The 25,785-nt window shown below is 48.8% G+C and overlaps 1 protein-coding gene across 5 annotated transcripts in view; it reads right to left on the bottom strand.

Moving 5' to 3' along the window:
* The window catches only part of Mideas (mitotic deacetylase associated SANT domain protein), a 74,912-nt gene that overhangs the window by 4,906 nt on the left and 44,221 nt on the right, over positions 1-25,785 (bottom strand). For 3 of the 5 annotated variants that reach the window (XM_048362980.1, XM_048362979.1, XM_048362977.1), the window contains exons 2-9: positions 19,839-21,528; positions 17,453-17,752; positions 7,513-7,858; positions 5,442-5,508; positions 4,834-4,976; positions 4,624-4,727; positions 4,016-4,091; positions 2,663-2,751 (exon numbers count right to left, since the gene is read on the bottom strand). In XM_048362980.1, the coding sequence (XP_048218937.1) occupies positions 2,663-2,751; positions 4,016-4,091; positions 4,624-4,727; positions 4,834-4,976; positions 5,442-5,508; positions 7,513-7,858; positions 17,453-17,752; positions 19,839-21,278 (2,565 nt within the window). In that variant the 5' untranslated portion in view covers positions 21,279-21,528. Of the gene's footprint in view, positions 1-2,662; positions 2,752-4,015; positions 4,092-4,623; positions 4,728-4,833; positions 4,977-5,441; positions 5,509-7,512; positions 7,859-17,452; positions 17,753-19,838; positions 21,529-21,688; positions 22,078-25,785 lie in introns of those variants that run through there. The other 2 variants (XM_048362981.1, XM_048362976.1) reach the window with 2 other exon arrangements.

Genomic DNA, 25,785 nt, shown 5'->3' on the forward strand with positions numbered 1-25,785 from the left:
GGATAGCTATAACTTACTTTTATTTTCTTAGGCAGAACTAGGGTTTGAAGTTGAGGCCTCACACTTGCTAAGCAGACACCCTATGGCTGAGCCACATCTCTAGCCCTTTGTATTGAGATAGTGTCTTACTTCCTGCTGGGCAGCACTTCAGTCAGCTTCAATACACCTATCTTGGGCTTCCCGTTGGAGCTATGTTAATGGTGCACACTACTGTGACCAGCTCTCAGTTGAAAAGGAAGCCTCATGAACTTTTCTGTTTGGGCTGGCCTCAAACCATGATCCTCCCAAGTACTTAGGAATATGGGCGTTAGCCACGGGTGCAAGGCTTGTAATTTACTTTCAATGCTTATATAAAACAGGTGAGAAAATAGCTGGGGGAGGGGTAGTATTTAGATGTAGACAAAGTAAAAAGCATTTGGGGTAAAAAGCAATTGGAAACATGGATGCAAGGGGTTAGTGAGTGTTCATCATACTGTTCTTTCTATTTTATGTGAGTTGGAAACTTTTCAAATTAAAAAGGTAAGAGGAAGCTGGGTGCTGGAGGCTCAGGCCTGTAATCCCAGCTACTCAGGAGGCTCAGATCTAAGGACCAAGCTTTAAAGCCAGCCTGGGCACAAAAGTGTCCGTGAGACTCTTATCTCCAATTACCCACCAAGAATCCGGAAATGGAGCTGAGGCTCAAAGCTCACACCCAGGCCCTGGGTTCAAGACTGACAAAATAAATAATAAATAAATAAAAGTAAGAGGAAGAGCCAGGGTACACTCCACATCTATCTAGCAACACAGGCCCCCCTTCGCTTGGGCTGCTTGATTTCTGGTCAGGGAGCAGCAGCACCTGACAAGTGAGAGGGAGAAAACATGGGAAAAAAACAACCCCAGGGGAACCAATAAGAAAGTCTGAAGAGGAAGCAGAAGGCCTAGCTTTCCCAACAAATGGCTGTACAACCTCAGGTAAGTCACCAACTTCCCAACCGTGAGGTGAGTCATCTCCAGGGACTCCCCAAACCCTCCCCAAATCCTCCCATCTCAGAAATCTACTTGCACACGGGGTTGGAGTTTGGGGCTACCCTCCTACACAAGGGTTGTTTTCTCGGTGCTTCCCTCCCTTGTCTCTCCCCCGCCTGGACCCAGCCACTACTGGGCTGGGCGTCCCCTCCAGACAGCCCAGAAGCAGTGCGGTACTCTGGCCTGTGGAGGAAACAGACATGCTTCTTGTCTCATGGGGACGGCCAAGCCACACATTTGTTAATTAGACTGTCTGCAACTCTCCAGTCAATTCTCCCAGATCATTTTGTCTGACCATTCGGCTGCTATCTTCATTAGGCACTGGGACACCTCAGTGAACATTACAGATAAGAGCTTCCCAGCAACAATGGCAACAATGTTACTAAAACCTAACAAATGACTGCCCTTAACTAGGCCGTCACTGGATTCATCAACACTTTGTCCGGTCCCCAGGGCCATTCCTGACACAATGCATCTGAACAGGAAACAGACCATTCCCGGAAGCTTTTTTCCATTGGTGATCCACACTACTCTCTCTCTCCAAAGACCAGAGTTTGTGAGATAACACTGAAAGAGATGCGTCTCTGGATTAACAAAAACAACTCTACTCTTACAAAGAATATGGGGGCGGGGGAGTGGAGAGAAGGACAGGACAAGATAATTTAGGGAACCTAGACATGGTTAGCTAAGTTACTGAGAGGAAGTCCTGGGTCAGACAGGAAGCAGGAAGAGGTCGCTAGCCAGCAGCAAGGCATTTGCTGGCTCTCAATTCCTTTCGTCATAGAGTGAGCTCTTCTCTTCCCTTCGGGAATGGTTCACCTGTTGGCAGCCCTCACTCCTGACTTGTCCTGCCTTCAAGGCCTCCCTCTAAACGGACACAATGAGGTACAATTAGGGAATCCTCCTTCCTGCCCCAGGCCACTTGGATGTTTGTAATATTAAAAGGGCCATACAAATGATCACTATAGGCTGGCACCCATGGCTCATGCCTATAATCTTGCTGCTCAAGAGGCTGAGATCTGAAGATCAAGGCTCAAAGCCAGACCCAGCAGAAAAAGCCCATGAGACTCTTATCTCCAATTAGCCAGCAAAAAGTCAGAGGTGGAGGTATGGTTCAAGTGGTAGAGCACCAGCCTTGAGTAACAAAGCCAAGCATGAGCTTGAGGTCCTGAGTTCAAGCCCTTAATACTTGCACATATTATCAGTACAAGTAGATGTACCTCAGATAGCCCACTAGAGCCAACAAGAAACATACATGCCTTCCTAGTCATGTGTCTCTATGATCATATACAAATGATTTAGAGGGCCTGGCCTGCTGGCTGGATATTTCTCAACCCTGTTAGAGCATGATTGCAGCACCCTAAAGCAGGAGAAGGGAACTTAGAACCAAGGTCAGATCTTTCCCCCTTCTTCCATTGTTTAGAAAACTCTCAGTCTACCTAGTGGAATTGATTTGTTTTTGTTTTTTCGTTTGCAGTGCCAGGGATGGAAGCCAGGGCCCCAGGTGTAACTGGCACATGTTCTACCACTAAGTAGAACCTAGCAAGCTTGGTCAGCAGCTATAGTCCCTCCTTCCACTCCCCCCCGCCCTTCAGCTCCTGTAGAGGGAGTCCCAAAGTTTGGAAGCAGCTTCTAGCCCTCACTTGCCCCCACTCACCAGCTTCTGCACCAAGAAGAAATCCTTCTTGTAGATGGCAATGCCCTTGTTGAACAACTTCCTTTCAGCCATCTTCCACTGGTCAGAGCCTGAGAGGCAAAGAGAGCGAGCCAGGCTGTGAGGTGGGGGGGATGGTGAGCATGAAGGGGGTAGGGGGGAATTGCACCTGCTTAGAAATGTTAACATGGCCGCTGCAGGCAGGCACTCCAAGCTGACTTCATATCCCACTTTGGCTACTCACAAGCGAGGTCACTTGGAGCCTAACTCCCATGCTTGAGAAATGGGAAACTGACACCAGAACCCATCTCTCCAGGTGTGGAGAGGACTAAGGAGCATAATGCAGGGGACATGGATGATGAGTAACGATGGACGCTAGGATGAAATGATTTCATTAGTGCCCCTCTCCCCCGTGTGTGTGTGTGTGTGTGTGTGTGTGTGTGTGTGTGTGTGCTGGTAGTGAGGCTCGAACCTCAGGATCTGTGTGTTGTCCCTTAGCTTTTTCACTCAAGGCTGGCACTCTGCCACTTGAGCCACAGCTCCCACTTCCAGCTTTCTGATGATTAAATGGAGATAAGGGGTTCACAGACTTCCCTGGCTGGCTTTGAACTGCAATCCTCAGATCTCAGGCTCCTGAGTAACTATGGTTACAGGTAGGAACCACCAGCACCTGGCTTCAACAGCCCTTATCAGTACAATATCCAGAATGAGACTCCAGGGCTGGGATGTAGCTCAGTGGCAAAGCACTTGCCTAGCAAGCGCAACGTCCTAGGTTTGGTCCCCAGTACCAAAACAGAAAAGACAAAGAAAAAAAAAAAGCCAGTTGATCAGAATGAGACTCTAAGAGACAGACGCCTAAGCTCCAGGTACCTGTGGGCATTTCAGATGGTACTTCCTGGGTTCCTGCCCCTTGTATCCTTTTTTTTTTTTTCCCCCTGCCAATCCTGGGGCTTGAACTCAAGGCCTGAGCACTGTCCCTGGCTTCTTTCTGCTCAAGACTAGCACTCTGCCAACTTGAGCCACAGCACCACTTCTGGCTTTTTCTACATATGTGGTACTGAGGAATCCAACCTAGGGCTTTATGTATACAAGGCAAGTACTCTTACCACTAGGCCATATTCTCAGCCCCCCTTGTATCTTTGAAACTTGGGCTCTTTTCCCTGGCTGGACTGCCACCTGCCCACCCTTTTCACTCTTCCTCTCTAGGGCACAAGGTCTTTCAGGACCTACCTGCCTTGGTACCATTTCTGGCTCTCAAGCTGACCCCAATGGGCTATCTATGACTCAGCACTAAGCAGGAACATTGAGGCGGGTGACTCGAGACTCCAGGATGCACGCCACCTTGGTCCCACCCACCTGTGTAGTGATAAGTTGCCAGTGGGTGGTTGTGGGGCCACAGGGGCTTCTTCAGTAGCAGCTTATTCAATGTTTCCTGGAGGGAAAGGGAAGGGAAGGTCAGGGCCAGTACGGTCTCAGTGGTGGACTGGCATCCCAGGCCTGGGGGAAGATGCAGAGGGCTTCCTCAAACTTCTCAGTGGGGTGGGCACTTACTCCTGCTCCCCTTAACTGCTGAGACATGGAAGTCTAGGAGGACGGCAAAGTCACGGGAGGCAGGGCTGCTCAGGAGCTAGGCTGCAAGGGCTCTAAGGATACATGGTCCTGGAAGCAAGTAGCATGGATGTAGAAGGCCCATGGTGACAGTCTAGTCTAGGAATGGGACCCTGAGACCTTAAAATTAGGGAATGGAATGGACAAGAGGGCCTTCCCTGCACACCCGATCTGGCGTATGGAGCTAGAGTTCTGGGGCTGAACCCCTACTTAGCCAGCCCCTTCTTAGGCAAGCATCCCCCCACCCCCTACTTCCACAAAGCATGTCTGTCAACAGGCCTAGTTTCTGGGCAGCAGACACAGATGGATGGCAGCCTTTTGAAGGGACCAGCCCTGAACCAATGGTGCTGTCTTACCAGGATGTTTCCTCTAGACTCGTGCAGACAGTGCAGGGCCAGCTCCTGGTTGGTGCCAGCGCCAGGGAAAATGCTGGAGCAGGAAGCTGTCAGCAGGTCTTCCACTGGATTCATGAGAATCATGGGGAAGAGAAGGAAGTCACACTTAGGGCCACACCTGGCTAAGTCTGCTGCCTACCAGTCTCACCCGACATTCCCATGTCTCCTCACCTTGCCTCTGCTTCTCCTGGCTGCTCTCCAGGTCCTCCCATGGCTGCCATACCAAGTCAGCCTTGTGAGGGTCTGTGGCTGCCAGGGCGCTGTCCCTCATTGAGGGGATTTCTGCTTGGAACTGGGTGCCCACGTTGATCCTCCTGCAAGGGTGGGAAGGACAGAGAATGAGGCCTCACCTCACGAGCACAGGAAGGAAGTAGGGAAGTTGGCAGAGGCTCAATCCTCAACTGAGAGCAGGGAGTCTGGCTTTAGGAAGACTGTCAAGATAGTCTTCTGGTACAACCAGAAAGGAAAGGCGCCTTCCAGAAGAAGCTAGAGAGGGGAGAAGCTGTTCCACGCTGGCAGACAGGGAGTTAGTTCCCTGGGACTAACCCCCACTCCCCAGTGCTGCTCTTCTGAGAGAAAAATTCAAGCTGAGCTGGAAGGTTCAGGGAATCCAAATGGCACATGCCAGGGACTGATTGGCAGAAAAGCCCAAAGAAGCTGGCAGGCTCTCTATAGACACCATTTAGCCCCCCCTCTTGCTCTCAGAAGCCACCTGCATACATTGCACCCCTCCCCCAAGCCACCTTCATACCAAGGGCCCATGGCAGAGTTGCACTTACGGCTCGATGCTCACAGGGGTGGCCTCCCCCATCACAGACAGGACAGGCGGGGTAACTTCAGTACTGTCTATGAGACAAAGAGCAGGTGGATAAATGGCACCCTCCTCCCTTCAGCAAAGCACCCGCAGCCATGGGTGACAGTCCTGCATGCAGCAGTCACAGTGGTGACTCAGAGTGCACTTGGAACTCAGGCGCCCCGTCCTGACTCTCAGACTGATAACTCGGTGCCAACTCAGGCTCTTTACTACATATGCGGGTGCCTTGGTTTTCATATCTGTTAAAGGGACTCTTTCTAGCTCTTAAGAATAAACATGATGGGGCTGGGGATATAGCCTAGTGGCAAGAGTGCTTGCCTCGTATGCATGAAGCCCTAGGTTCGATTCCCCAGCACCACATATACAGAAAATGGCCAGAAGTGGCGCTGTGGCTCAAGTGGCAGAGTGCTAGCCTTGAGCAAAAAGAAGCCAGGGACGGTGCTCAGGCCCTGAGTCCAAGGCCCAGGACTGGCAAAAAAAAAAAAGAATAAACATGAGGCTTGAATGAAATAATGCACAGAGCTATGACTGTCACCACTACCACAAGCTCTCCTCAAAGCCCCCGTGGCCTGTTCCTAGGAGTTCCTACCCTACAGAATCAACTACAACCTAAAACTCTGGTGTCTAGCAGAGAGGCTGAAACTTTGGGTGCACCAGGAAAATGGTGAGCAGACCATGGTCTTATAATTATCTTCTCACTTCCTCTCTGGATTTTCTGCCTCAGTTTCTCCCAAACAAATCTTTAGGCTCCACACTAAGACACTCCCTTGCTCCACAACAAACAACTTTCTGCAGCATGAGATAAAGCCGAAAATCCATAGCTAGGAGTTCCACGTTTTCCCCCTGTCTATGCCTCCCACCAACCTAAGGCCTGGCCTGTTCATCCCAGCAGCCCTATGGCCTGCTCACCTCATGGCCATATACCCCTTTTGGAACAGACTCACCTACAGATCTTTGCAGCAGTCATTTGCTTGGCCAGGCGTGTTCTTCCTGCCCCTCCCCCTCTAGAGTTCAGCCCTAGCCCCACCCACTCCCAAATGCTTTCTACCCTCCCAGGCTTGGAACTTAAGTGTCAGGCTCACTCACTCACTGGATGGCCGTCTCAAACTGCTCAACCTCTGCTTTTCTCCAAGGCTTTCTTGCCAGCTCCCTAATGACCCTGCATTGCACTTTCTCTCTGGAATAGATCATGATGTCCCACACATTCTTGGGAGTCCTCACAAGACCCAGTTCAAGGCTTTACACCCAAGTACTCCATAAATACTCGTGAACAAGCTGACCTCCTCTTGGCTGCCAGTCTGCTCTCTACAATGGCTTCCTGCACAACCTAGCCAGGGAGAGCAACTTTCCTGAGGGGGAGAAAGGCAGGCTGCTCTGCCAGGCACAGGGCGAGTCTTTCCTGCCCCCAGACACCAGGGGGAGCCAGAGAGCTAAATCATGGGTGAAGTCAAGGTCAGAGGTTGATTGGGTGCTATACCACGAGATCCTCTCTCTAAGGGAAAGCTAGGATTATGCCTATTTTTTTCCTTTTTGGAATGGGAAACATTTTTTTCAGCAATATGCCACACAGGTCAAACATGTCTAAAATGTCTGTTCTTGGCCAAAATACTACCCAAGAGGCCTAGGAGACAAGATCTACTGCAAAATTATTATGATATTATGAGTAATATAATACCATAATATATGAATAGCCAGACCCGATGTTAAGGGCTTTCATTCCTTGCTTCAACCCTAAGAGTTGAATTGAACCACAGGAAATTGCAATTGTAGATCTAAAACATAGTTGAATAGTGGCAATTACATCACCAACCAAGTACTACTAAGGCCAATTTTAATACTGAAGAAACAGGGAGTTGAAATGATTTGTACAAGGGGATGTAATAAATAATGGAATTGGGATCTGAATAGAGCGCAGTAGAATCCACCCCCCACTCCACTCCCAGTTGCTGTAAGAGAACATCCTTTCTCCCAGAGACCCCATAAGCCAAGCTGCTCCCCTGCCCAGTGCTCTTCCCCCAGCATTCTCAATCACTTACTCGACCGGAGCAGGGTGCGATGGGCACTCTTTGGCGTGATGGGCGGAGGGGCGGGCATGCTGCTAGTTGATATGATGGCATTGAAGTAGAGGCCGGAGCCTTCCCTCACTGGGCTAAGGATGGGGGGTGGTGTGTAAGGGGGCAGCTCAAAGCTGCGTTCTGAGGGGTGGTCAGGGAGGCGGACGGGGGAACGCAGGTGGCTCTGGTGTGGGGTGATGTTGGAGTAGACTGGAGGGGCGATGAAGGTGCCGGCTTTGGTGGGGATGATCAAGGGCTCGGGCCGTGGCCGGTGCTTTGGCTTCCGCACAGAAGGCTCCCCCTCCAACTTAACTTTCAGGTCCTCAGCCTGGAGAAGGAAACACAAGAACAATGGCTTCAGCCTCCTGTGGCCCAGGGAAGCTGACCTCTTGACCAGGAAGGCCTGCCAGTGTCACCCCTGAGGCTGCCCTCCATGCCCACCCAGCAAGCTGGAAAGGAGGAGGCGGGTCTCAGGGCCCTCCTCGGAAGCCACGCCCTTTCTCTGCAAAGGGCCCGAGAGGAAGTGTGTTTCAGGTTCTTCAGGCTACACATGTAAACATGGAGAAACCATTCTGAGCTCTGTTATTTGGCCCCCAGCCTTAGCTCTGATGCCTAATAAATTGTGGGAGGTCCAGCAGTGAAGGGTTCAGGCTGTGCTGCTAGTCTGCTTAGATTGGGGTCTATCACTTTTACTTACCACTTAAAATTACACAACCTGTGTGTGCCATTATTTTTAACATGGGAATAAGAAGCATCTACTTGTAGTGGCCCAGGCCTGTAATCTCAGCACTTCTTCGAAGGCAGAGGCTGGAGGATGTCAAGTTTTACCAATCTGTGTTATATAGGGAAACCCTGTCTCAAAAAATAAAACTAAGCTAATATGGTAGCTACGAAGACCACGTGAGCTAGTACATGGAAATCAATCTGTGCCTTCCCTAGCACAAAGTAACCACTCGATAAACACATCACTACTTAAAATTCCAGGCTCTGCATTAGATGAGAGCCCCTATTTTGTGCCAAGACCTGAGCTGGGCATATGATTACTAAAATGGAGTAAGAGAATCTCTGGCCTTGCAGGATTAGATCTATGATCAGAGGTTACCCCTCACGCTGTCGGAGGCTGGCCCTCCTGGTTCATACTTCCCCCTCCATGATCAGTCTCATGAGCCCGTAGGAAAGGCTGTGAGGGAAGAGAAGCTTTTCCTTGCTTCTGTCATATATTCCCCAGAAGGCCGAGGATATAACGTACCAGGGGGGAGCAGCAGCCAGGCTCTCTCCCTCCCTGACAATCCAACTCCCATGTCACCTTCCCGCAGAGGGCCCGACTCCCTGAGAAGCCCTGGCCATGACCTATTTCCATCTGTGCCCTCCTTTCCCTCCTATACACAGGCGCAAACGGAAGCGTTCATTCTCTACTCGTAGAGGGAACAACACGATTAGACAGAAAACAATGGGGTAGCATAAAAGACCCCTCCTCCCCACCCCTCCATCAACTCGCTAGACAAGAAATAGAACACAAATTCAGAAAGCTTAGAAGTATTCATAGTATTCATAGCTTAATGGAATTAAGCTATCCATACATTTGGCCATTCTTTCAATGTGATAATGGTATGGACAGCATGTTAAAAAGGCCAGAAACAAAGAGTTGGTGTGGATATACTCAGGTGCATGTGTTTATGTTATGTATATATTCAGAGGTATGTATGAGATGATACAGTACTTGGGATTTGCCTCAAAATAACCCAGGGATGGGGAGAACTGGAGATACAAATGGAATACAATTGGCTGTAGAGAGAGTGTGTGTGTGTGTGTGTGTATATGTGTGTGTGTGTGTGTGTGTGTGTGCACTCATGTGTCCTGGGTCTTGAACTTAAGGCCTGGGAGCTCTCCCTGACCTTTTTGTTCAAGGCAAGTGCTCTACCACTTTGAGCCACAGCTCTATTTTATGGCTTCTCTGGTAGTTTAGTGTAGCGAAGAGTCTCACACTGTCTTGCCCAGGCTGGCTTTGGACCACTATTCTCAGATCTTAGCTTACTGAGTAAGATTACAGGCATGAGCCACGGGAACCCAGTTGGCTCTATTTTTTGTTTGTCTTTCTGGCAGTACTAGAGTTTGAACTCAGGGACTCTTACTTGCTAGTTAGATGCCTTAATGTCTGAGGCACACCTCCCGCAGAGTCTCCTGCATACGGCTATGAGTGGGAAAATTGGATGCTGACTAAACATTTACTCACTATACCATTCTGTTTTATCCATGATGGAAAACATCTAGAGTACAAAGAAAAATAACTAAACAAACAATCAAAAATAAACTTCCCACAACTGCCTGGTGTCGTGACAACCTTGAGCACAGATTCGGGTCACCCGAATTCCAGGGTTAGTGCTGCCATTCTCTGCTATATGACATGAGCTCAGTGCCGAGTTTGAGGTTTTGCAGCATTGGGAATGGAACCCATGGCCTCACAGATGCTAGACCAGTGCTCTACTATTGAGCTAGACCAAATATCCAGCTGGGGCTAAGGTGTGAACATCATGTGTACCTCAACACATACTTGTGAAAGGGTTGAATTCCCAAAGTCATGTCCAAATGCCATTAAAAAGGTGGAAACTCACTCAGCCTGGTGTTAAGAGGTGGAGTCTCTGGAAAAGGACTAGGTTTTACCCCCTGTTGTCACTGTATCTGATTTTGATACCGAGGATAGTAAATATACATTTATCTGAATCAGGGAAGGGAAGGGGAACTTCAAAGTGGTGAGACAAAAGGCTAACCAATGCAACAGTGATACAAGACAATATGTTGGAAATTAACTGTACAACTTGGGGGGTGGGTTGAGGAGGAAAGAAAGTGGGAGAAAAATAAGGGAGAGGGTATCAAGTTTGACAAGCAATGTACTCACTACCTTATGCATGTAACTGTAACCCCTCTGTACATCACCTTGACAATAAAATTAAGTTTTAGAAAGTACTCAATAAAAAAAAAAAAGAAATGATTAGGTTTAGGTAAGGTCGTTAGATGAATCTTCATGACTTTATAAGAAAGGGACAAAGACCAGTCATATGTACTCCCTACCTCTTGCCACATGATTCTCTAAATTACCTTGGGATTGTGCCAGTAAAAAAATTTAAAAAATTAAAAATAAAGGCTGTTACAGGATAAGGCCTATGGACCTGGTACTTTCAGAACCATGAACCCAGTGGATCTTTTTTCTTCATAAGTTAGCCTTCCTCAGGTATTTCATTACAGTAATGAAAAGGAGGCTGATACAATCTATCTCTTGCCTATTCTGGGCCTATTTTCCTTGCCTGAAATGGTAGTACTAAACACCTCCATGTAGTTAGTTGTTCAGGCTCCTTCTGAACATTCCCCCAAACTATAGAACAGTACCACAGAAAAAAAGATAAGCTTGGATAAATTATCTTATAATAATCTTGGGAGCCTTAGCCCTCCTGCCCAAACGGCACCACTCTGTAATAGAGAACAGGTATGCAAGCTAACTCTCTAGGCTGGGAATAATTTAAAAACCTGATCTCAATGTAAAAACAACAACAACAACAACAACAACACACACACACACACACACACACACACACACACACACAAAACTCACTTGTTTTGAAGGTATCAGAGAACACAAAGGTTGGCGACAATATCAAAGAACCAAGGGTTGGGGGTAATAAAGGAAGAAAGCCCAAAGAGGTAAGTCCAGCACTGGAATTAACCACCTTATCCCTAGAGGCAGATGCCATTAGTGCAAGAGGCAGCTGAGGGGCTCCGAAACTGGGCAGAGCTTTGAACAAATCCCAAGAAGCCATTAGAATAAGAACTGGAGGGCTGGGAATATGGCCTAGTGGCAAGAGTGCTTGCCTCATATACATGAAGCCCTGGGTTCGATTCCCCAGCACCACACATATACAAAACAACCAGAAGTGGCGCTGTGGCTCAAGTGGCAGAGTGCTAGCCTTGAGCAAAAAGAAGCCAGGGACAGTGCTCAGGCCCTGAATCCAAGGCCCAGGACTGGCAAAAAAAAAAAAAAAAAAGAAAAAAGAAAAAAAAATAGAATAAGAACTGGAGTTTAGGGCTTACCAAGGAAAGAGAGTCTGGTAAACACCAGGTTTGAACTGGGACTCCAAAGAGCTATATCTGAGAATCAGAATCAGAAATAGGCTGGTCCTTACAGGAACTAAATTCCCAGCTCCAATCCTCCCATCTCAACCTCTAATTAAAATGACTCAGAATTGCATGCTCTCTGTGACCTTTGGAAGAGGAAAACACTGCCTGGAGTCTTATTTTGGGGGCATGCTGGTATTGGGGGGCTTGAATTCAGTGCCTCAAGTTCATGTTTGGCTTTTTTGCTCAAGACTGGCACTCTACCACTTGAACCACACTTCCACTTCAGGTTTTTTGCTGACTAGTTGGAGATTCATGGACTTTGCTACCTGAGTTGGCTTTGAACTACAATCTTCAGATCTCAGCCTCCTGAGTAGCTAGGATTACAGACATGAGCCATCAGCACTTGGCTCCAGAATCTTTAAATAAAGAATCAGATCTGGGGGGAATTCTATCTCTTTCTCTGTCTCTCTGCACACACACACACACACACACACACACACACACACACACACACACACACAAACAACAACACATATTTTTACTTCAGATCAATTTAGAACTTAGTTGTAAAGTTATGGTTTCCAATCTGGAAGATAAATGGTGCATGAGGATGGGGAAACATTATAGAAGACTTTAACTGTGTGCCTCTGGATCATATAAAATACCTGTCAAAAAAGGGCTTTAAAATCTTGCCTGAGATGGGGAGATGCTAACTGAACAATACTGAGAGAAGGAAAAGAGACCTATTAGGCTGGGAATGTGCCTTAGCAGTAGAGTGCTTGCCTAGCATGCATGAAGCCCTGGGTTTGATTCCTCAGCACCACATAAACAAAAAAAGATGGAAGTGGCACTGTGGCTCAAGAGGTAGAGTGCTAGCCTTGAGCAAAAAGGAAGCCAGGGACAGTGCCCAGGCCCTGAGTCCAAGCCCCAAGAGTGGCAGAAGAAAAAAAAAAAAATAGAGACCTACATTTTTATAGGGGGCAAAAAAAGGATTAGAGCTGGGCACCAGTGAGTGACTCACACATGTAATCCTAGTGACTCAGGAGGCTGAGATCTAAAGATTGTGGTTTGAAGCCAGCCCAGGTCAGAAAAGTCCATAAGACTCTTATCTCCAATCAACCACCAAAAAAAGCTGGAAGTGGAGCTGTGGCTCAAGTAGTAGAGCACTAGCCTTAAAAACAAAACAAAAACAACTCCGATAGTATCTAGGTCCTCCTGATTTCAAGCCCCAGGACACACACACACACACACACACACACACACACACACACACACACACACACACTATAGAGTTAGGTACCAGTTTTTCAGGATTTCCAGTAGGAGGACCATGGGAAAAGTGCTGGGGTTAGTGTTACGTCGAGGCTGGTACAGAGAGTTCCTGGACGCACTGCCAAGCTCTGAGGAAAGAAGGAATTAGAGGGATGAAGATGGAGGGAGAGTCTTTAGAAGCCAAAGCCACACGCCTCAGACATTAAGCAATCTTTTCATACATAGTCTGTGATGTTATAGCTTACATGTGGTGTGTTCCCTGAGAGTTTATATGCCCCAGCCCAGGTTGGTGGTGTTTAAATGGTAGAAGCTTTAGGAGTTAGGGCCTACTGCCAGGTCATTATGTCACAGGGCCATTGCCCTCAGAGAGATAATACTGTTCTTGAGAAGTGGGTTACTTCTCATGAAAGCAAGTTGTTGTAAGATCAAGTCTGATCCCCACTCTTCCTGCTTCCTTTCTCGCTACAGGACCGCGCGCTCTCTTGCACAGACTCCCACGTTGATGCCATCGCCCTGTTGTGATGAATGTCGGGGGGTGGGGAGGAGGGAGCCCTCACCGGAGGCTGAACAGGTGAGGATTTTAGGCTACAAAATTGTGAGCTAAATAAACCATTAAAAAAAATAATAAGTACCTAGCTTCTGGTTATTTACTATAACAACAGAAAATGGACTAATATACTGGCCCTCAATAATAAGTGACTCCATATACAAGAAAACAAGATGTCATTTTAAAACAAGAAGTAAGAGACTGGACTGGGAATGTGGCTTAGCGGCAGAGTGCTTGCCTAGTATTCATGAAGCCCTAGGTTCGATTCCTCAGCACCACATATACAGAAAAAGCCAGAAGTGGCGCTGTGGCTCAAGTGGTAGAGTGCTAGCCTTGCAAAGGGAAGCCAGGGACAGTGCTCAAGCCTTGAGTCTAAGCCCCAGGACTGGCAAAAAAAGAAAAGAAAAGAAATAAGAAACAAGAGAAATAAAATTGATATTATGGAGTCATCAGACATAAACTTTTAAGAAAAGCTATATTTAATTTATGAAATAAAAGGCAAATTTGAAACTTTCATCAAAGAACTAGAAACTAAAAATGAACCAAATGGAAATCTGGTAATTAAAAAATGAAAGAACTAAAACAACTCAACCAGTGGGATTAACAACATATTAGACACAGCTAGTGAGAAACTGGTGAAGTGAAAGATCAGACTGAAAAAAAAAATTAGAAAATACAAGAAAGTGCATGACAGTCATAAAATAAGTGATATATGAGAAAAGGCCTAACAAACACATAACTGGAGTTCCAGAAGAGGAAAGATAGAGAAGAAATATTTAAGGTAAACTCTAAACATGTATGTAAACAATAAAATTACTAAAAATCAAAGGTAAAAAACAACCAGACAAAAGATACCCCAAATCTTAAAAGTAACAAGATATAAAGGTATCTTATATCTAAACAATAATTATGGCTTAAACACTAATCAATCAATCTTTCTTTTTTTTTTTTTTTTTGGTGGGTCGTGGGGCTTGAACTCTGGGCCTAGGCACTGTTCCTGAGCTCTTCAGCTCAAGGCTAGTGCTCTATCACTTGAGCCACAGCTCCACTTCTAGTTTTCTGGTGGTTAATTGGAGATAAGAGGATCATGGAGGGGCTGGGAATATGGCCTAGTGGCAAGAGTGCTTGCCTTGTATACATGAAGCCCTGGGTTCGATTTCCCAGCACCACATATATAAAAAAACGGCCAGAAGTGGCGCTGTGTCTTAAGTGGCAGAGTGCTAGCCTTGAGCAAAAAAAAGCCAGGGACAGTGCTCAGGCCCTGAGTCCAAGGCCCAGGACTGGCAAAAAAAAAAAAAAGAGTCTCATGGACTTCCCTGCCTAGGCTAAAAAAAAATTGAGACAGGATTTCCCTATGTATCCCAGGCTGGTCTTGAACCTGAAATATTCCTGCCTCAGCCTCTCTTCAGGTTTGGAATTATTTCTTAACACTGCAAGTAAAATGGAAGCCTGAACCACAATAGAACGTTATCTTTAAAGAGTCAGAAGAAAATAACCACAAACCTAAAATCTACTACCTGGCCAAAGTTATCCTTCAAAAATAAAGATAAAATGAAAACACCTTCTGAAATCAGGTCTTCTGTATCATCAAAAGACTTGCACTAAAAGAAATGAATACTATAAGATATTCCTCACAAACAGTATATTACATATCCGAGAGAGAAGCTTGGAGATATGAGATGAAACATATGAAAGCAACCAAAGGGATGAATAAAAATGAAAAAAAAAAAAGTAATGATTGGGCTGGGAATATGGCCTAGTGGCAAGAATGCTTGCCTCATATACATGAAGCCCTGGGTTCGATTCCCCAACACCACATATATACAAAATGGCCAGAAGTGGCGCTGTGGCTCAAGTGGTAGAGTGCTGGCCTTGAGCAAAAAGAAGCCAGGGACAGTGCTCAGGCCCTGAGTCCAAGGCCCAGGACTGGCAAAAAAAAAAAAAAACCACAACAACAACAAAAAGTCATGAGTTCGTATGATAATAAAGAGAGAACTGCTTATAGTAACACACACTAATATGCCAGTCAATCATTTTACGAGTTAGGAATTAGTGAAAAATAGAGTTAGGGTCCTGTAGAAACTTAGAATCCAGTAAGAGGTAAAAGTGCTTAGTTAGATTTCAATAAGCCAAGAACACCTGGTTAAATCTCCAGCAGTCTTCTCAGCTCCAATGTCATGGTACTTTCAGTGTACATGACAAGCCAGCTTCCCTCCTGCTCATCTATACTGGTACTCACCGTGGGTCACCCCTCAGAGAACTGAGAACACAATCTATGCATGTTTCTTTAGACCCTAGTTCTCCTGCAGAAATCCAAGTGAGAGTAATCCCAGTATACAACTAATAAATTCCAGAGCTGCAACATTAGCTCAGTGGCAGAGCACTTGCCTAGCAAGTGCAATGTCCTGGGTTCAATCCCCAGTACCAAGAAAGAAAAGACAAAAAAAACCAAAAAGCAAAAAACAGTAATAAATCTCAAAAGTGGCAAAATGCAATGACAAGGCTGATCAATCAAAATCAAGGGGAACACTGCCTAGGACTGGCCAAAAAAAAAAAAAAAACAAAAAAAAAAAAAGGGGGCTGGGGATATGGCCTAGTGGCAAGAGTGCTTGCCTCGTATACATGAGGCCCTGGGTTCGATTCCTCAGCACCACATATACAGAAAATGGCCAGAAGTGGCGCTGTGGCTCAAGTGGCAGAGTGCTAGCCTTGAGCAAAAAAGAAGCCAGGGACAGTGTTCAGGCTCTGAGTTCACGGCCTAGGACTGGCCAAAAACAAAACAAAACAAAACAAAACAAAATCAAGGGGAAAAGAGAAGAAAAGTTGCACAGTGCAGGAGAGACCAGACAGGATAGACAGAAAGCAACAAGTAAATGAAAGAGTCCATTCCAAGTAGATCTATGGCATCTGAAACAGTGGCACTCATAGATATTGGGGTGAGGACCAGGGATGGACTACCAAGGGAAACATAACCTTAGTCAGACAGAAGTTGAGTACGTTCATCTACCATATGCCCTAACTGACTTTCATTAATAACAGCATATTATATATTTGAAAAGTGTTGAGACAGCAGATTTTAAGTGTTCTTGCCATACACACACAAAAAATAAGTATATGAGTAATGACCGAGTTAATTATCATGATCTAGCCATTCCACACAGTACACACATAACAAAACATTACGTTGTTCACCATATACACAATTCCCTCCCCGCCCCCCGCCCCCCACCCCAGCCCCAGCCTGGAGCTTGAATCCTTTAGTGCTTCATATGCTTTACCTTGAGTCACACTACCAGTCCTTTTTTTTTCTTTTGAATTTTGTTTTCTGGTTAGGGTCTCCCTATCACTACCCTGCGGGCCTCCTGTCTCTGCCTCCCAAGTGGGTGGAATTACAGCTATGCATCACTGTGCCTGGCACTGTATATACAGTTTTATTAGTAGGTAAACAGAAACAAAAAGGTAATTTGCTGCATTAGTACTCTAGTTAAAAAGACAAGTTGTTAGACTGTAGTTTTTCAAGTTTACTAACTTCTGAAGACACAGAAAAGAAGAAAAAGATAGAAAAGATATACCTTCCAGGTATTAACCAAATGGATGCCAAATATCAGTTGATTTTGAGACAAAATATTGCTAAATAAAATGAAACATTTCATAGCAAGGAAGTGCCTAATCCAGTTCTAAAGGTACCTGAGTAACATTGCCTCAAACAAATAATGACAGAAATAAAAGGAGAAATAGACAAAACTCTCCATCTAAGTGCACAATTTCAGGGTACCTGTCTCTCAGTACTGACATAGCAAGCAAACATTTCTACATCCCACTACCTTGCATAAGGCATTGACTCACGTTAGGGGCTGGTCACAATTTGCTGACCTGAAACAAGAGAAATTCACACATGTTCGACTTCCCAGACAGCCTCTATTTCAAATACATCCTGGGTCCCAGAAGTCTCGGCCCTAGTGAGGATGGGTTTAGAAGAGCAGTTTCTCCTACCTGAGCCGAAGCATCCATCCCAGGGATACGAGTGGACCGCCTTCGAGTGACGATGACAGATGGCTTGTGTTCAGAGAGGTTCTGTTCCAGAGCCTTCCTATCTTCGTCCACACCGCCAAGCTGGGTCACCTCGGCTGCATCCGCCGTCCGCACAGGAACAGACACAGGGATGATGAGAGGTACCATGCCGCTCTCATCTCGTGCTCGCTTGGCAGCTAAGGCAGGCTCAGAATACTCCACCTCACATTTGGTAGTGGAGGCCAATACACTTTTCTGCTTCTCCTCAGAGCCATTGGCATCCTAGAGAAAAGGGCGATGAAGTGGATGGAAGTGAGATTCAGAAAAGACGTCCTGATTGGCTGACCTAGAACTCCTATCCCCAATGCCCATGAATCCAGGGACACAAACAACCACAATGGCTCCCACAGGTCTTTGACAATCTGCCCTCTCTCCCTGGACCATCTCATTTCCCAGGTATTCCAAGCACTCTCTCTCCCTATAACTTCTCTTCCACTGGGTCCTGCCATTCTAGCCTTGAGCAAAAAGAAGCCAGGGACAGTGCTCAGGCCCTGAGTTCAAGGCCCAGACTAGCAAAAAGAAAGAAAAAACAAGGGAAGAGAAGAAAAGAGAGAAAGAGAGAGAGAGAGAGAGAAAGAAGGAAAGAAAGAAAGAAAGAAAGAAAGAAAGAAAGAAAGAAAGAAAGAAAGAAAGAAAGAGAAAAAAAGAAAGAAAAAAAGAAAGAAAGAGGGAGGGAGGGAGGGAGGGAGGGAGGGAGGGAGGGAGGGAGGGAGGGAGGGAGGGAAGGAAGATGTGGCAAGGGTTCCCGCATCTATGTCTCCACAAGCTGATAGCCACAGTAGACAATGTCCCTAAGCAAATTCTAAGCTAATTGTGAAGCCTCGTATATACCAGCCTGGACCTCAAGGCATCAGCAGTGAGACTTCTAATGAAGAAAGGGACAAGCATTGGCACTGGAGTCAGATACCAGGCTTCTGCTTCAGCTATGTGGCCTTGGGAAATCCAACCTGAGTCTCAGCTTCTTTAACTAGAAAACAGGTAACAGCACCATTCCTATTGGTTGTGATGATTAATTATTTGTGATCAGGCATTAAAAAGCCCCAAGCATCACAGAGGTGCTCCAAGTATGTCCATTTTTCTAAAACAACTTTATTGTGTTATAATTTACATACAACTTTTTTTTTGAGGTGTTGGGGTTTAAACTCAGGGTTTTACACTTGTTAGGCAGGTGTTCTACCACTTGAGCCACACTCCCCACTCCTTCTTTGCATAGTTATTTTTCAGTCAGGTCTTGCATTTATGCCTGGGCTGGCTTTGGACTGTGATCCTACTACTTATACCTCCCGTGCCGCTTTAATTACAACTCGCCCCACCATGTCTGGCTTGTTTAAGATGTTTATCTTGTTAACTTTTTGCTTGAGCTGGCCTAGAATTTTGATCCTCCCAATCTCTAACATCAGAATAGCAGAATAGCTGGGATTATAGGTATGCACCACCATGCCCAGTCAAAACAAGCCTTTTCTTTGCGGGTGGGGGGCGGGGGGCATGGCGCTTGGACTTTTTTGCTCAAGGCTAGCACTCTTAGCACTTTGACCCACAGCTCCATTTCTAGTTTTTTGGTGGTTAATTGGCAATAAGAGCCTTAGAGACTTTCCTGCCCAGGCTGGCTTTGAACCTGGATCCTCAGCTCAGATCTCAACCTCTTGAGTAGCTAAGAACACAGGCATAAGCCAACACCTGACTAAAGCCTATCAACTTCAATGTTGACAAACAAAGCCACTGTATAATGATCACTATATTCTTTGTGTGTGTGTGTGTGTGTGCATGCGCATGTGCCAGTACTAGGGTTTGAACTTGGGGTCTAGAGCTCTTGCTTAGCTATTTTGCTCAAGGCTGACACTCTACCACTTACTCCATTCCTAGCTAGTTAACTGGAGATAAGAATCTCTCAGACTTGTCAGTCCAGACTGGCTTGGAACTCTGATCCTCTTATCTCAGCCACCTGAGTAACTACAATTATAGAAGTGAGCTACTGGCACCTGGCAATCACCACATCCTTGTCTTTTAGCATACTTGATCCAGAAATGGTCTCACCTCCCTCAATTCCCAACCAAGGCCTGCATGAAGAAGCTAGCAGGGTGGTGTGTGGTGCCTTCCTGCCTGCCCACCTCTGTGGTATAACAAACTCTGGCTTCCCTTCAGGTAGGGGTGCCTTGAGCAGAGAGGTTCTTTGCATTGGAGAAGTTCTCTCGTTTCTTTCAATGAACTGAAAAAATAAAAATGAAAAAGCCCTACTCTTTGAGACTAGGGTCACTTGCGCCCTCCTCCCTTGTTCCATGCCCGGCCCAGCCCCCAGTGCTGACCTCACCTTTGCACTCTGCAGCGAGGCCAGCTCCACGGCCTTTTGGGCCAGAGTCAGCAAATTGGCCTCCTGGGATGCTCTCCGCCTCCGTCTTGTGCTCTGGATCACCCCACTTCGTACAATCTGCCCACAGTCCCCTTTGCCCCCTGCCCTCAAACCCTCCTCATTGCCCACTGCAGTTTCTTGTTCCCGACCGTTAGGTGCTAGTCTCTCGCCATCAGACGGCAGCTGAGGTTCCCTCAGTTCCAGTGGGAACCCCAGAGCTTCGGGGTGGGGCTGTCCCAAGGAGCCAGGTGGCGGCTGTTGCAGGGACCAGTGATGTAGGAACAGATTGCTGGCGGGCTCCTGCCCGGGTTGGGTGCCAGCCCCATCCAAGGTGGTGGGAGGCAGGATCCCCTCCTTTGAGAGGCGGCGGGAGCGGCGGGGGAAGGAGATCTGGGGCTGAGGTAGCACAGGCTGCTGGGCCGACTCCTGCAGGAGTGCCTTACGCAGTTCTGGATTCATATCTGGGTTGTGGGGGAAGGGGTAGGGGGCCATGCTGTGGTGAGCCAGGTGGGACTGCCCCAGGGGCCCCGTGGGTGGCAGGCCAAAGTCCTGGGGCTGTTGAGAGGGCGGCTGCTGCATGGGGTAGAAGTTCTCAAAGAGCTGCATCTGGGGCAGGGCCGCCTGCTGCTGCTGCGGTTGCTGCGGCGGCTGCTGCTGCTGCTTCTGCAGAGGGAAGGCCGCCGCGGGGTTGGGAGGTGGTGGACCCTGCCGGAAGACCTGCCGGTTCACTTGGCCGAAAGCCAACTGGAAGGGCTGCAGGGGCAGTGTCTGGCCTGCTGTCTTCTTGGCGGTGTGGAAAGAGTTCAAGGGGGCCGGGGCCCGCCCCACCTCCAGAGGCAGCTTCTGTGGCATCATGGGCCGCATTGCATTTCCATAGTGGTCCAGCTGCGGGCCGCCAGCCTTGCTCCCCTTCAGTGCCTCTGGGTGATTATAGTAGCTAGAGACCCCCACGCCAGGATGAGGGCTCCCCTTGGGTCCACCGTAGAGGGACAGGCGGTTCCACGTGGAGTGGGGTGGAGGCTGGCCTGGCTGCTGTTGCCAGCCACTGTCACTGACACTCCCACCTCCTCCTCGCTCCAGGCCCCGCCCTGCAGCCATCACGGAGTTGGGCCACTTCACGGAGCCAACCTGCTGGGACAGCATGGCTGCTGTGGCCCGTTCTGACCCGTACACCACAGAGTTCAACAGAGCCAGGTTGTTGGGAGGGGGTAGATCCACAGGCTGAGAGGTAGAAGCAGCCCCTGGGGGGGCCTCGTGCCCCCGATACTGCTCCTCCTTCCCTCTGAGGGACTGCTGTGAGGCCTGCAGGGGTGGGAGCTGCTCCTTGGGAGCTGGCTCCTGGTCCCCGAAAAGGCAACGCTTACGCTTGGTCTGACCCTTGGGCTGGGCCTGGAGGTTCATGGTGTGGCCAAGTGAGCCTGGGCGATGAGACTTCCTTCACCAGCTGCCCATCCCCTGGGGAAAGATCCTGCAGGAAACCAGGTCTCTGTTCAGAAGCCAGTGAGGGCAGAGCAGAGGCAGAGGAAGATGCTAGACAACTGGATCGGGCGTTAGGTCCTGAGAGAAGGTGGCTGGCTCCTCCTTCCCCTTGCGGAGGCTCTTGGGCTCAGCTACACTTCCCAGTTCATGATGCTCCACGGGGTCCCGGAGCCTGCAGAAGGAAGAACAACAGTGGCAGTGTCAGGACTCCTGTAGGCCAATGTAAATGCAAGAAAGAGATCCCCAAGGTCCTGCCAGAATGTCCCACCTTGTGCCACAGAGCAGCCCTGGTGAGGCAAGAGCCAGGAAGGCAGTAGAACTGGCAGCCTCACCTGAGATACTGTCACTCTCATCTTGTCCCACAAGCTCCGGGCTAGGCTCCAGATCTGCGGTGCTGGCTTGTGTCATTTGTGCCCTGTGGAGCTGACACTCAGCCTATGTCCCTGAGGCAAGCTGGGAAAAGGGGGTGACAAAGGCAAAATTGGGCTCCCTTGTCCTTCTAGCCCAAGCCACAGCCCACAGGGCCAGGCCTGGACTTCCTCACACATCTGTCTACGTAACCACCTCCCACCCCACCCAGAAGGCTCTTTAGCCACACAAAGCCTCCTTCCACACTCCAAGCACATCCCAGACACAGGAAGTGGGAGGACAGGGGTCACTCCTAGCACAGCCACGGCTCTTGTGTAGTCCTGCCAGGCACTCGGAGTCCAGCGTTCAGGGCCAGGCCCAGGCCCAGGCCCCACCCCAGGAAGAGCTGCTAGGTGGGGCTCTGGCTGCCAAGTCTTTTCTGAACTAGCACAGAACCTGTTTTGCAGCCCTGGCTGGCTAGAGGCAGGATCCAGCCCTGCAGCCCATCAGGGTCAGTGGTTGCAAACTGCTCCCCAATCCCTGCTCCTCCACTGCTGGAGCCCCTGGTACTTTGGGCAAAGAAGAGTCCAACTCAAATAAGACAGGTGCCCTTTGCTAGAAGTTTGGTCCAGGTATTCTCCATGACAGCATGCTTAAAGTGCCTGGTTTCCTTTGCTAACTTGAGCTTCTTTTAAATGCGGAGGCTTAAACTCAGGCCCTCATGCATGCTAAGCCACGCCCCCGGCTTCCTCTAACTTGATTTTTTTAAAAAGGATCCTGCTGCAGAACAAAATCCAGACCTCATTTTACATAGCTGCTTCCACGTCTTTTTAACTTTTTAATTTTTCTTTCTTTCTTTCGTCAGAGAGAGAGAGAGAGAGACTGTGTGTCTTGTTTTTGTTTCTCTCTAGAAAGTTGGTGGGGGTTCAGTGGCTCACCTCTTCCCCAAGATTCTGGTGGGGAGAGGAGAGAAGAGGAACTCAGCGGGCCCGCTCACTCAGGAGAATGGACCTGCAGGTCCAGGTGACCTCAGTCCTTGGATTTTCCAGATCCTTGTCAGCAGCCCAGGCAGTTCCCAGGAAACCAGAAGAGCACAGGGCGGTGGAGGGGGTGGGCGGGTCCAAAATCCGGGCTACACCCAGCACTGGCCCCTCCCCTTGCCATGCCAAGCTATCACTCCTCAGCACATTTCCCCAGCTCTAGCCCTGCCTGCATGCCTGCCTGTCTGCCTGACTCCTGGGCTGACCTGCCTACTTATCCACCTAACTGCTTGTCTGCTGCAGGCCTGCCTGACTCACTGGAGGTGGGTGCCCTCCCTGTCTTTCACTTTCACCAGGCACCAAGAAGGAAATTAACTTCTCCATTTCCTTCCTCAGCTCCCAGACCCCAAGAGACCCTACCAGCATACCTTCTTTGTCTTCACTTGTGAAAAGGTGCCCAGGAGGGAGGGGGGGCAGGTTAGGAGAGCACCGGGCTAACAGCCTTGGGAATAGATTTAGACAAGAAAGGAGATCTGAAGGCCAGAGAAATCGCCTTTTCTCTTGATTTTAAACCCTTTTGTTGTTGTTGTTCTTGACAACCTAATTCGGAGCAGAGACCCAAAAGCCAGTCCCCTAGATTGAGTCACCCTGGGTAACTCCATGAAGCTGCAGGGTGGAACTGGGCACTCCTCTGGGACCCTGCCTCAAGCCCAGTCAACTAAAAGTTCTGCAGATACAGAAGCGAGAGGGGAAGGAAGAACATGCAACAGAGGGGACGATACAAAGGTGAGTGAGCCCAGCAAGCCACATGTGTCCAGGAGGCTGTGAGCCTGGGATATTCACATGTGTTTATGCCGTCCTCCATCACAGCCCTGTCTATTTGTGAGCCACTGCAGGGCTTTGGGGCCTAGAGCAAGCACAGGGACACATGCTAGTGGGTTCCTAACACAGGCAGAGGAAGAGCTGCTACCCAGTCCTGGTACAGGATTTGGAACAAAGTAAAGCCTATGAAATGGACTCCAGGACTTGGCTGCTCTGGCCCAAAGAAGGGGCTAGAAGCCTGAGGCAGACAAGAAGAAGCTAGACTCCTCTGCTCTGCTTCTTCCTTATCGCTCATCAACAAGGGTCATCACTCATGACACCACAGCAGGCTTCTGAAACTGAGACAGGGATGTGACCAGAACAAATCAAGGGGCCTGGTGCGGGAGAGGATGAATCACCCAAGAGCTTTCCTGCTACAGAGGGTCTCTCTGTGTGTCTAACAGTGCTAGGGGCAAGGACACACAGGTCTAGGACCCCCGAGAAGAATGGTCATGCTGGGAGTAGGAGAAAGGGGAAGGAGTGGGTACTTGGGAACCTGGGGAAGAGGGAGATGGGGAGGGACCACCCAGATAGCAAACACTAAGTAGCAGTAGTAATATGGAACCTGCACCAGGAGGGCCCAAAGAGCTTTTGCATTCTTTTAATTCCCACCACTGACCATTGCTCTTTCAACCTCCACTGTGCAGGTGGACTAGATGAGTCTTGGAAGGGCTCAGGAACCTGCCTACAGTACATGCAGTTATGTCACGAAGCCAGGACTTGACCTTCCCCACCCCCATTCCTCTGTCCCTCAGGTGGCTCCAATCTGGCCTTTCTCAGTGAGGAAGAGGAAGAAAGCGACTTCCTCCAAGGCTTCCACCAGCTAAAGTGCAGGAAGGAGGGTGTAAGGAGGAACCCCTGCAGGCAGCTCCCCTCTGGGACCAGCTGAAAGGAAACCCACAGCCACCATGAGGCCCAGGCGCCCAGACTGTGGCCAGCCTGCTCGGTCAGCCCCTGTGACTACCTGCCACCCTTTCTTTACCCCTCTCTGCTGCAGTCAACCTCCCACCAGAGCCATAGGTCTGCTGAGGCTGAAGACCAGGCAAGTGACAGTGGCCAGAGACCTAGGAAGCGTTCAGAAAGATCTATGGGGAAAGGAAAGCAGTACCAAACCCACACAGGAGTTTTCCAGACCCATGAGAGGCACGTGTGAGAAAAGCTTGGGGCGCTCTGTAGGGATGGCAGTTCCAACACACACACACCCCTGGGTGCCAAGAGAAGTCACCTGGGGCATTCATCCAGGTGTTCCTCTGAGAAGCCAGATGGCTGGGAGTCAGTCGCACAGGGAAGGGAGGAGCTGTTCATCCTAAGCCCGCAGCTCAGCTCAGATCTGGGGGGTGAGAGCTGGCTGGAGAGCTCCCCTAACCCCAGCACCTGGAGACAGATGCCTCAAGCTTCTGCTCTTAAACCTGCACAACCTCAGGCTCTGCAAGCTCAACACAAGGAAGCAGAGGAGTCAGAGCTCAAGATCTCCAAAGCCAAGAGGAAAATAGACAAACAAAGCCCTAAACTCAAGACAGTCACCTTCTGAGTACATAGGAAACTAACTTGGGACAAAGTCTAAACTCCAAGTCCCGGTAGACTTTAGCTCCTGCACGTCTCCTCATGCTTGAGGCCTACAATCAAGGCCTCCAGCGTGACGCTTCTGTTTTGCTTCCAGATGTCAGTGCAGACTGTGCATCTGACCAGGAAACCTTCCCACCCTGTCATCTGGCCAAGGCCATCCTTCGGGCCTCAGACAGCTCACTCCAGGAAGCTTCTTTAACCCCCAGGCTGGGACAGGAACTCACTGTGAGTGGAGCACATAGTCTGAGCCCGCTCCCACGCGCTCAGCACACGACCTCCCTGGTTCCTCATCCCCAGATGGGCTCTGAGGCAGAGCTCGCAGGCCTTTGTGCTTTCACACATGGAATGTTCACTCAAGACTACACCCCAGGTGAGTCAGAGCATGCCCAGGCAAAGGCACGACTCATAGCCAGGTGTCCAGCTACAGCTCCTGCCTGCCTGGTCCTGAGGCCAGTCTCTCTCCCCAAATGTGCAGCACAACTCCCCCCAAAAAGCTGAGACCCTAGGAAGAGGACCAGTCTCAGAACTCCACCACCCACACAGCCCAGGCCCTCAAAAACAAAGCTGAACCCAAGTCCTCCGGTGGCCGGTCCATGAGTCACCGGCTCCTGGACCATCACTCACTGTTCTACACTACATGGAAGCCAGAAAAATAACCAGCTCCCCTCACCAGC

The sequence above is a fragment of the Perognathus longimembris genome, chromosome 14, assembly GCF_023159225.1.
Source record: "Perognathus longimembris pacificus isolate PPM17 chromosome 14, ASM2315922v1, whole genome shotgun sequence".
Lineage (NCBI taxonomy): Eukaryota > Metazoa > Chordata > Mammalia > Rodentia > Heteromyidae > Perognathus > Perognathus longimembris.